At 40.1% G+C, this 12,724-nt stretch overlaps 1 protein-coding gene across 1 annotated transcript in view; it reads right to left on the bottom strand.

Annotated features, from left to right (window-relative positions):
• The window catches only part of LOC104859205 (deleted in malignant brain tumors 1 protein), a 113,523-nt gene that overhangs the window by 60,519 nt on the left and 40,280 nt on the right, over positions 1-12,724 (bottom strand). The window contains exons 6-12 of the mRNA XM_033761228.1: positions 11,838-11,867; positions 8,350-8,391; positions 6,711-6,749; positions 5,981-6,046; positions 3,515-3,553; positions 3,020-3,055; positions 579-890 (exon numbers count right to left, since the gene is read on the bottom strand). Coding sequence (XP_033617119.1) covers positions 579-890; positions 3,020-3,055; positions 3,515-3,553; positions 5,981-6,046; positions 6,711-6,749; positions 8,350-8,391; positions 11,838-11,867 — 564 coding nt within the window. The remainder of the gene's footprint in view (positions 1-578; positions 891-3,019; positions 3,056-3,514; positions 3,554-5,980; positions 6,047-6,710; positions 6,750-8,349; positions 8,392-11,837; positions 11,868-12,724) is intronic.

The raw sequence follows: 12,724 nt of genomic DNA on the forward strand, positions 1-12,724 counted from the left end.
TGTCTTTTTTTTTTTTTTTTTTTTGAGTTTTTGAGACAGGGTCTCACTGTGTAGTTGAGACTGACCTGGAACTCACTATGTAACTCAGGCTGGTCTCAAACTCAGCGATCCTCCTGCCTCAGCTGGGATTACAGGCATGAGCCACCAGGCCCGGCTTTGTAGGGTGTCCTTTGGACTTCTGAGGGTTAGGGTAGGGTAATGGAGGGTCCCCCCAGGTCTGTGCCCTTGAAGCCCTTTTCAGAGCTTGAAAAGGGACCTGGACAAGTCAAGTTCTATGCTCTTCATCATTTCATGACATTGTAACCTGTTCTTTTGATCTCATAATCTTTTAGCTACATTTCAGAACAAACCCTGCAATGAGATAAAGCGTACTGACTGGTTGCCAAGCCAGATGATCAAAGCCTTTATGATCAGCCATATATTGGCCAGTATGCCTTTGTTATCTTAAGAGCTGGGACTCTGACCAAGTCTCATGCTCTGGGGGTGGTGAATTTTGACCTCAGGGATGCTTGGAGGGAAAGACTTCCTCGAAGGCAGGTGCTCCTAGGACAGCTTCAGGGACACCTAGGACCTGTTACCTGAGCAGACCACGCCTGCGTCCTCGTGGTGCCCGCAGTTGTGGCGCGCCCAGCCCGTGTGGCTGCAGCTCTCTAGCGCGTCCTCGGCACCCTTGCAGCTCACATCGTCGAGCAGGATGGGCCCGGAGCCCGGGCCGAAGCGGGCACGACCCGGGGCTCCCAGCGCACGGCCGCAGCCCAGAAGGCGGCACACTATGCGGGCATTCTTGATGTTCCAGTGGTCGTTGCACACCGTACCCCACTCGCCCCGGTACCGCACCTCTAGGCGGCCCTCGCAGCGGTTCTGCCCGCCCACCAGGCGCAGGGGTGAATCTGCAGGGCAAGAGAAGTCATTAGGAAGAATTAACCCTGGGATGAATTCCGCTTGTGGCTTTGCTACCACTCCCCACCGTGTATTCATTCTGTCTCTCTCTCTCTGCTTCTCTGTCTGTCTCTGTCGTCATCTTTTTCTCAAATTATCTGAAACTCTCAAGGAATGGCCATTATAAGCAAGCCCAGTTTCCTTGACACCGAAGTATCTAATCTTTCAACAAAAATATAAAACGCAATAGCAGAGGGTAGCGGCCTGGAATCCCACTGCTTTGGGAGGCTAAGGCAGAAAGATCACAAGTTCAAATTTCACCTGAGCAGCTCAGCAAGACCTTGTTTCAACAACAACAACAACAACAACAACAACAACAACAACAACAACGACAACGACAAAAAAAAAAAAAGAAAAGAAAAGAAAAAGAAAACGAAGCAGCAGCAGCTTGGGATGTAGCTCAGTGTGAAGACCCTGAGTTCAATCCCCAATAAGGGATGGGGGTGGATGAAGGATATATATGTAAAAACTCAAACAAAACACTCCAAATCCTCAAAATACAATTGCTCTAAATTGAGGTGCTGCCCTGACTTATCAAACAAAATATGTTTTGTGAAATTATTTTTACTCTCCAGGAGTAACTATGAGTAAATCTATATTATGTAACCTGGCTATTCTTCTCCTGTGTATTCACTCAAGATCTATGAAACATGCCCACAGAAACATTTGTGCATAGCAGATTTCTCCACAATAAGCAGAGCTGAAGACAACCCAAGTGCCCATCCGCAGAGGAAGGGACACATTGTGGTCCATGCACGTGGCGGAATGTTACTAAGTAATACAAGGAATATGTTACCAATACACGAAACCATACAGGGGAATCTCAGAAACAATTTGTCCCATTTGCTCATCAGTTGGAACCTGGATAAAGAAGATGTGGTTTTTCTATAAAATGGAACCTTACTCAGCCATAAAGAATGAGAAATTAGATTAATTCATAGGAAAATTGATACATATTGAGGATATACTCCTAAGCGAAATAAATAAGTCACACATGTGTTTTGGAAATAAAGTGTTTGTAAATGGGGAGGGGAGGAGGGGGTGAAGGGAGGGCAGGGACAAGGGGAAAAAATGAGAACCAAGACCTGTCATGTAAAGGTACAAGATCCCAATGATGAATGTAACTGTACTGTATACCGAAAATGTACCAATAAACTCAATGAGAAAAGAAAGAGAAAGTTTGTCAAGTAAAAAATGTCAGATACAAAAGAGCACTTAATTCTGTATTTGATTCCACATATATGATATCCTAGAAGAAAAAAAAAGGCAAACTCTAGAGACAGATCAGTGGTTGCCTAGGATGGTCAGAGAGATTTATTGCAAAGGGGCAGGAGGGAACATTTTTGGGTGATGGATATGTTCTGTAGCTTAACTGTGGTGATTACGTAGTTGCATAAATTAGAGCTCAAAGATGTGGGCAACTATTGTATATAAATGGTACTTCAAAAAAGTTGATTTTAAAATTAAAAATAAGCAAAATCCATACATTTGCGTGTTACTAACCAGGACGATGCATTCTGAGAAGGTGTCATTTGATTCTGTTGTTGTACAATATCATTAAAAGACTTTGCACATATTTACACAAAGGAAATTGGCTGCAGTGTCACCAGGCCACGTCATGAGACCACTGTCACATATGCAGCACGCTGTTATGTAAGCATCACCATGGGGTGCATTACTGTATTTTGCTGACATATCTCACTGACACACATGTGTAAAATCATTTGCCTTAATATTAATTGGTCTGAGGCAGCTTTATCCTTCAGTATTATGCACTGATTGGCACACGAAAGAGGCTCAGTGTATATTAATAATCATAGTAGCATTAATTTCTCTGACTGCAGTATGCTTGGTCTGGGATGGCTGCTCTCTCCTGGCCTAATTGGTTGCTACAATCTTGGAAGCAAGATTACTGTGCTTGTTTGGCACAGGGACCATGAGCACGGCTCAGTGGTAGAATGCATGTGAGCCTGAGGCCCCGGGTTCCTGTAAACAGTAGGGACTTAAAAAAGAAATATAACCCTAATGGTATTAATAGATATACTATCATTTTAATTATTAGGAATAAAACAAAAATTACCAGATGAAGTGATCATTTCTTCCACTGAAATGGTAACTGCAAATAAAAATAAATAAAAGTGTTAAAAATGACCTTCAAACTTATTTATGTTCAAAATTGAAGAGCCAAAAATTTTCTCTAATTTCAGATACCAATACTTTGGTTTAAGTTTCTATTTTGATTTGAATGTAGAAACTTTATTTTCTTAGCATCAAAATGTAACAAACGCTGTTGGATACTCTTTATTCTCCAGTAATAAAATGATCAAGTAGCCATAAAGAAGCACTATAAATATAATGAATTTTTGAAAAGAAAAATTAAAAACCGATTTTATAGGAAACATTTTTTCAGGTGTTGAAATGAAGTGAGAAAAGTCAAACTAAATAAGAGAAATGTCATATCCTAGAAGTGTAATTTTATGCTACAGTATACAAAGCAAGGTAGGACAATTAACAATAGATTTATGGCAATAAAATAAAATAAACGTGTTGATGTAGCAATAGACTTGATCATTACCAGGTGATGGTGTCACTTTCATTGAAACTGGGCCACTGGCTGCCAAAAAAAAGTTTTTTTTTCTTTTTTTAGTGAAAACAAAGCACTGCATTTGGTTTCATTGAAATATTTTACACTGTAGACTACAAATTTATGAAAACAATTTATTTATATCAATTTACAATGTTCAGGAATAAAACAGTTTTTAAGAAGTATGTTTTGCACAGTGGAACAATAACAATTCGCATTTGAGCAACTGCAATGCGCCAGATCATTTATGTCTCTAGTCCTTACAATGACTAATCTAGGTCAGTATTACCACCATTTTAGAGATGAGGAAATGAAACCTCAGGGGAATCATACAATATGACCAGGTTGCCCAAAATTCAAGCCTGTAAAGTGCCCAAACACATATTCTTTCTACATATTTTGATCTTAAACACATGGTAGGGTAGATACCTGAGGACCTATGTCTTAAGATCACATATACTACTATTCCCTGTGTATGGTAGAAGGGGGAAAATATCATGGAACAGTTGCCTCAGATATGGTTCCATTAGGACATTTATGGGTTTGCAGCTGCTATAGCTGGCTCTATCTACCAGCTAATTGGACAGCATGATGCACATGGAGACCTCTTTATGTTCCTGGCTGTATTCTCAGCTCTCTCTCAGAATAACCTTAAAATTGGGATTCAGTCTACCATCAGTGGCACCTTGTAAAATGTACTCCCTGGTGGTTTTACTCCCTAGCTGTGACCCTTTAGGAGTAGCATCCATTAAGACAGACTTGGATGCAGAAGTCTTAGCCCAATACCTAGCACACACATTAAATGCCATTCACCAAGCTATAACATTGGTGGATGAAACACACCAAATGAAAAAGTAGTTTTACAAAATCCCATGGCTTTAGACCTCCTTACAGATGCCAAGGAGCCAGTTGCACCATGCTCCACACAACATGTTGTACTTTTATCCCAGATAATCATGACAATGTGACTGCAGTTTGAGGAGATGGACACAGCAGTCCACCAAATGTCACAGTGCCTCTTGCAGAGTTCATGAGATTTATGGAAGTCTGCTATCCTACCCTGGATTCTTCATTTTGTAGTGCCCTTTCTTTTCTTTCCTTCCTTCCTCACCTGTTTATTATTGGCATGCCTAATCAGTCTATTTCAAAGATTTTTTCAGCAACAGGATTGAGACCATTTCACAGGCAGCTGCTAAAGAACACATCAATGCAGTCCTCCCTTTTCAGACCCCAGCCATGACCACCATAGCTCCTAATCAACAGGAACCAGTTAAGGAAGAGAGGCACCACCCACCTGCTTTCCTTATCCAACTGCAACCATTCTAGGCAGAACAGAGATCATACTGAGCCTCTTCTCCTCTTCTGCCATGCTTGTACACTGACTAAAGGTGTATGATTTGGGTTAAAAAGGCCTGGTGAGTACAGCCATAGCCCATAATTCCTATCATTATTCAGCCCTGCTCTTGACATGCAACCACGACTCCCTATATGTCCTCCAGACTTGTTCCTGGGAAGTAGCCACAACTCCTTTTTAGTGCGCTCTCCCCCTTGAAAGTCCCATTTTGGCTTTTTCTTTACACTCATTACTTTGTGAAAGGCCTTATAGCCCATATGAGAGTTACCCAGTATGGTGTTGGTACCAGGGTGGTCCCTCTTACGTTGTTCCAAATAAACCTGTCCTGTTGTACCTTTGTTTCCTTCTTCATTTTTTCCTCGTAGACATCAATATCACAGGGACTTGGAGGAATCACACCAACTGATTCATTAGCAAAGCCTGGAATCTGAAAGGACCTTGAACGGGAGTTGGGAATTGGGAGATCTGGCTTTGCCTTTCCTAGTTGTGTGAACTTAGGTAAATGTCTTACTTCTCTGGGACTCATTTTCCTCCAAAATTAGTATGGTTGTTCAATTTTTTTTTATTCATTAAGTTTATTGATACATTTTAGGTATACAATATGATGACATTCATCATTGCGAATTTGTACCTATACATGATACATCTTGGTTCTTATTTTTTTCCCTATTCCCCTGCCCTCCTTTCAACCCCTCCATTCCTGGTTGTTCAACTTTTTTACTCCTCTAGGGAGTCCATGACCAGCAGCATTGGCATCAGACAGGAGCCTGATAGAAATGTTCAAGCTTTTCCCAGAGCCACTGAATCTGCATCCAGCACATTCTCCAGGATGCTCACACGCAGGCTAACTTTTGAAACTGTTCTAAATAATCTCTACAGTCTCCTTTAGGTTCTGCATTTGAGGTCCTTTTATCCTGATCTTTCTGCCCCCAGCACCTACCCTCACTGTGTTCATTTTATGACCAGGGATGGAGAGGGCCTGGAATCCTCTAGAGAGTTGTCTGATTTCCCCTTATCTCTCCTTCTCTCCTGGGAAAGCAGGAAATGTTTATTGTGGGTATTTTAATTCCTGCCACTCTGGAAATTCTAAGAAAGTCACTCACCAGGGACTGTGAAGGCCGATAGCATACGTTGTGAAAGAGGTACTTCACTTGATGTGAGGGTTGTATCTGCAAATGGAGAAGAATATTTTGGGTTGACTAACAGCATGGAGGAAAACAGAAGAGCAAACCAGTAAGTTAACATTTGCAAAACTCAGCTTTGTTGTGTGTGTGTGTGTGTGTGTGTGTGTGTGTGTGTGTGTATGCAGGGGTGTGCTTATTAGTTTGAAATATGACCTGTAACACAACACACATAGACAAGCAGGTTAGGTACGGGCCCTCAGACCTGGCATCCCTCGGGCATAGCTGATCAAACCTGGGGTGGTAGGCAGCAGATGATCCCTGTTGTAGGGGCCATCTCTGTGTCTCTGGCTGATTGCAAGGGTTGTGGAGCTTTCTGTGCTTCCTGTGAACATTGGGCCTTATGTCATAGATAGATTATTCAGTACACATGTTCAGTAGTCAAACAGAGGAAAAGTTGATCATGGTTATGTTTAGCTTCAGGAATATAACACACAGAGAACCTTACCAGATGAAGCATCTATTTTTGCTAGAGTTGAAGATGCATCCGTATATAAATCAACAGACTAGTCAAAAATGACTGGAAAGATGCCAGGAATGTCATTTTATTGAGCTTTATTTTGTTGTCAATATGATCATTAAATAGGTTAATTCCTATAGAAATAAGAAGCCCATCTCATTAATTTAAACAATACAAAGATGAGGACTTTACCTGATGGAAAGGTCACTTCTAGTGAGGTGGAAGAAAAATCTATGGATAAAAAGAAAAAAGAGACTTAAATATCAGTGGAGGACTCCCAGGTTTCCATTTTCACTGAGGTGCTGCTCGGGACAAAGTTTGTGTGATACAATCTAGTTTTATAAATGCGACCCCAAGAAAAGACACCTAAGGGGATTGCTGACAGTTCCACCTGGAGTGGAAGTTATAGGGGCTGAGATTGAAGCTGGAAATGAACAAAAACAAGAAGGCAGAATTAATCTTGTCAGGCACACATGCTTCTAGAAGACACAGGAGATATTACAGTGCAAGCATAGATCAGTATGACTGGCCAGGCTTGTCCTTCTGTTCTCCAGACAGGACTGTGGCAGCTCATCTCCAGATGCTTCACTGCCTCTAAACCATGCCCTCCACTCCTAGGCCAGTCTCCAGAAGAAAGGCCTGTCTTCAGTAAATCTGACTGTGTTAGATGACCATTTGGTCCAGCATGCATCTTCATGGACTTCACTTGGTCTAACTAGCTGATCAGTGCTTTTCCCTCGGTCCATTCATTAAGCTGGGCTGCCCGGGTTTCATTTTCTGTCAGAAGATCCAGAGATGGCCTTTATGAGTCAGGCCATATTTAAAGACTCAAAATAAAATTTAAAAATTACTAAAGAATCAAAGAATTTGACCAAGACATAGATAATTTTTTAATGAATTCACTTGAAATTAAAATAATTTGTATCAAATCAAGATAGAACCCAAAATAACATTAAATTACCTGTCGAAGTAGCTATGTCAATATACAAAGATTGTGGAAATAAGAAAATTTTGCCACTATTGTGGTCTCACTTAGCAGTATTTTTGGAAAAAATTTAGTATGAGGACTAGTTATTTCTTGTCTTCCTAAGTAAGAATTAACTATCCAAATTTAAAGCATATATTCTGGCCAGGGATTTGGCTCAGTGGTGCTGCTGCTGAGTTTGAGCTCCAGTACAAAAATAAAATTAAAAAATAAAGCACACATTCTGTGATATTAAAAATCAAATCTTTCCTTTAAAGAAAAGAGAATGATCATATTTTAACATTCATGGTTTAGGTCCGTTCGGGAGAATATCATCTTTTTTATGTTGGGATGTAATACAAAGGTAGCTCAGAAGACACCGAGGTTAAGTTGGCATTTTTTGCTCCAGATTGCTGTATTTGGAAAATGTGACAATATTGAGTGATTTTTTTTTTCCTGAGCACTTCTGTGACAACTGCAGCATTTGCTGGCATTTCCTGCCATTGCCAATGAGGTTCTGCTATCAGTTTTACCCTTCCCAGTCTCTGTTCCCTATCTGCAACCTGTTGTTTTCCTAATACACAGTCAGTAGGGAGGCCAGAGAGCTAATTTTTAAGTAGTTATGTGCACGTAGAAAGAAAGAGAGATAGGCTCTGTAGATTATCTCCATGTGTGTTCAGCACTTTATTTGGGCTTGAACACGGATCTCAATCTGGCTGCATAGAGGACCCCATTGTCTATTTCTAAGTTCTGGTCTGTTTACCAAGGGTAAATTCCATGGAGTGATTCCTAGACAACTAGGGTAGAATCTTAACACAGCAATATCCCTGAGATAGAGAGAGGATGGGTCAGTGGAAAACTTGTTACCAGTTGTAAGGACCAAATCTGTTGCTGAAATTGAGGTAGGATCTGTCAAAAACAAGCAAAAGTTAAAGACAATTATAATTAAAAACTATCCTTATCAATCAAGCTCATTGGTAAAGAATTTTTAAAAAATGACCCCATTTAAAAATATGTGCCGGCAATCTGATTAGGCTTCATTTCTACTTGATTCTTCTATTCTGTTTCTTTTCACTGAAAGAAATAAGTACTGATGGACGAGGTCTGTGGGGCTGTGACCTAAATTCTCTGGGCTCTAGTTTGTTTGTGTAATAGATCATGTGACCTTGGGTAAGTCCTTTGCATCTTCCAGCTTCAGCTGCTCATTTGAAAGGCTAGTCCATGGCCCAGCAGCATCTGTATCCTATTGTGAAAAATCCAGTCTGTCCAGAATGCACTGAAACAAAATCTGCATTGTAAGAAGATATTCAATTGAGTTAGGTACATATAAAACTCCAAGGAGCACCAAGGATGCAAATGCATATGGCTGCAGGCCCACATGCACATGGAAAGATAGCAGGAGGCAGAGAGCATATGCCATATAAAAGGGCAGTCCTGTCTAGTTCAGCCCTGGATACTGCTGCCCTGAAGAAATGATGCTACTATGGTTCATTCTTAGAGTTTTCAACAAAGCTGGATATCTTGGGCTGAGAATATAGCTCAGTGGTAGCACAACTCCCTAATATGCAGAAGGTTTTGGGTTTGATCCCCAGGACTACTCACACACACACACACACACACACACACACACACACACACAGAGCTGGAGATCTGGGTGATGATGATGATGAGGATGAGGAGGAGGAGGAGGAGGAATGTAATGATGATGATGATTTTGCAGATCTAGGGATCATATATGGGGCTTCATACATGCTAGGCAACAGTTATACCACTGTGCCCTTGGAAGTCTGGATTCTTATATGAAATCTTCCATTCTTAATACGTTGGATTAAAATTTACATCTACATAGGTGAAATTAGGCTGTGTATGCAGTAAATTAAAATCCAAGTGGATGAAAGATCTAAATATTAAAACAGAAACACTAAACTTGCTGGAAGATAAGTTAGGCAGAACTCTGGAAGACATTGGCATAGGAAAAGACTTTATGAACAAATCCTCAGTAGCACGGGAACTAGCAGAAAGAATCAACAACTGGGATCTCATCTTATTAAAAAGCTTCTGCACTGCAAAAGAAACCATCAACAGAACTAAGAGACAACCTACAATGTGGGAAAACATTTTTACCAGCTGTTCCTCAGACAAAGGACTATTATCTAGAATATATAAAGAACTCAAAAGAATCAGCCCCCCCAAATATAAAGACCTAATTCAAAAATGGGCATCTGAAATGAACAGACATTTCACAGACAAAGAAGTAAAGGCAGCAAGTAAATATAGGAAAAAATGTTCCACATCACTGGTCATTCGAGAGATGCAGATGAAAACAACACTGAGATTCCACCTCACCCCACAAAGAATGGCTGCAATCAAAAAATTAAACAATAACAAATGTTGGAGGGGTTGTGGGGAGAAAGGAACCCTTCTCTATTGTGGTGGGAGTGCAGGCTGGTACAAGCACTATGGAAATCCATATGGAGATACCTCAAAGAGCTGGGACTAAAGGTTCCATTTGGCTCAGCCATCCCTCTGCTGGGTATCTTTCCAAAAGAACTAAAAGAATCATATCATAGTGATGTACACGCACCCATGTTTATAGTGGCACAGTTTGTAATAGCTAAAACTTGGAAACAGCCCATTTGCCCATCAGTTGGAGACTGGATGAAGAAGATGCGGTTTTTCAACAAAATGGAATATTGCTCAGCCATAAAGAATGAGAAATTAGATTCATTTATAGGAAAATGGATATATATTGAGGATACACTCCTAAGTGAAATAAATAAGTCACACGTGTAAATACCAAATAGTTTCTCTGGTGTGAATAATCTGCAATAATACATAAGATCCTAATGAGATAACTGACATTGTGAAATGGGAAGCACAAGGCTAAAGGCGTAGGGAAGGTGGGATGGGTAGGGGAAGGGTAATAAGGGAAAAGAAAAAAATGTGAGAAAATGAAAAGATGGAAATAAAGTGTTTGTAGCTGGGGAAGGGAGGAGGGGGTGAAGGGAGAGCAGGGACAAGGGGAAAAAATGAGAACCAAGACCTGTCATGTAAAGGTACAGGATCCCAATAATGAATGTAACTGTACTGTATCCCTAAAATGTACCAATAAATTCCATTATTTAATAAAAAAATTAGGCTGTTTGAATATAAACTCACAAGTGGGTCAAAACTAACCCTCGAGCAGCCCATTTGTGACTTTCGTTCTAAACAATCTCTAAGATTTCTTCTAACTCTTAGGGACAGCATTACTGTGATGGCACCATATCTACCTTGTCTTCCTGAGAGACTTGGTGGGCAATTTTCACAGACCCAAGCACAGAAACAGAAATATCTTTTACCATCTGATTTCCTTTCAAGGTTAGTTTCTGTCAAGCCTGGCAGAGGGACTTTGAGATTTTGAAAATACAAACCAAGGGCCACTCACATAACTGCTGACAGTTCAGAGAAAACTCAAGTTAAGTTGCCTTGTGTTGAGCTGGTATACCCAACTTATTTAGCCATATGGTGATCAATTGAAGCCCCAGGATGGCCCCCAAAGTGTCCAGAAGAAAGAAGTTCATAAAAGGACACAAGTTGGTTACACATGTGTAGACCACCCAGTTCCTAGGACAAACCTCTCAGGTGACTATGTCCAACCTCTTGATTAAAGAAACAGAGCTCCAAAGAGTAAGAGTACTTGCTCATCGAGAGTTGGTTAATGCCTGAGCCAGAACATAACCCCCGGTTCTCTGACACTGAATTCTATATCACACTGTCACTCAAAATGTTTCAGTGGTCAAACAAGTTTGAGTAAAACTGAATTTAACCAACTTTTAAAAAGATGTCTTTTGTAGAACTTGCCAGGGACTTCTGATGTGCTAACAGACTGAATCAACAAGAGAGAGGCATGTGGTATTTCCACAATTTATCTAACCATGCAAATCCTTCTTTAAAATTTACACATCACTGAATGTGTGTGTTGTACTGTGAAATATGCTTGGGAGATATGGTAATCCATTATTCTCTCAAAACATTGATTATAGTTCTCTCTGAGGTATCTGAAGTCCTATAATAGTTGAAAACAAACAAAAACAAGGAGAAACTCTCTGAAGCCATGTCACTAAAATTTGATCTCAGAAACCAGCTGTTGCACCATAGTGGGAGAGACAACGAGGCACACTCTCTTCCCTGTGCTCGAAGGCAGCCCATCGGTTCATTTCACTGTTTCAGCCAATGAATACATAAGCTTCTTACATTAGTCTGATATGAACTTGACATTTAATTTCATGTGAGATATAAACTGCAACCCTAATCACATGAAGGCAATCTATACATGTCTGATTTATAAAAGGCAAGAAAGAAAATATAATTACCAGGAGAAGTGGTCGTTTCTGTGACCGCGCCTGAAATGATAAAACAAACAGGAACTTGTAAGAATGTTTTAAATTTAAAACTTCAATACCTCAGATATGTTTATTTATTTATTTATTGAGTTTATTGGAACATTTTAGGGATACAGTACAGTTACATTCATTGTTGGGATCTTGTACCTTTACATGACAGGTCTTGGTTCTTTTTTCCCCCTTGTCCCTGCCCTCCCTTCACCCCCTCCCCCCCTTCCCGTTTACAAACACTTTATTTCCATTTTTTCATAAATTAGATGCAAAATACTTTTCTGAAATACGAAGTTAAAAGTAAGAAAGTTTTCTTAGTTGGGAATGAAATACAGACAGAAATGTTTGAAGATAGGAACTGAGAAAAGTTCCTTGTTTGTGGTAAAAATACCCCAGGATGGATCAGAAAGGTCCTTTCACTGATGCAATGAGGAGGAATTATTTTGTAGAATGGCAAAATACTGGGAATCTCCCTAATTCTAACTTTAGGCTTTTATCATTGATTTCTCTCTTTTAAAAAAACCAAGCTAAGTTATAATAACAAGTTACCTGAACTCTAGGGGAAAATGGTTCCTCATTATTATAAAACATCTTATGACCCCTGCTTGAACATTTTTCTTCTGTTCATGATCTATCACGAACTACACAAGTGCATCCAACCTTCTCACTGGAATGTTTGATGGTAGTCTAGTTCAGTGCTAAATTCTCAGGACCCAGAATTGGGCCTGACACCCTGAAAGGGCTTGATAAATATATATCAAAGACATGGAGGAATGAATTAAATCTTATTATTCGAGTCTCTGCCCTATAGTCTCTGCTGGGCCATAGATATTTTTCCTTTCATCTGACTTCATGTTGTATTCAAC

This window comes from Fukomys damarensis, unplaced genomic scaffold (genome assembly GCF_012274545.1).
Source record: "Fukomys damarensis isolate Sample0158 unplaced genomic scaffold, DMR_v1.0_HiC HiC_scaffold_8, whole genome shotgun sequence".
Taxonomy (NCBI): Eukaryota; Metazoa; Chordata; class Mammalia; order Rodentia; family Bathyergidae; genus Fukomys; species Fukomys damarensis.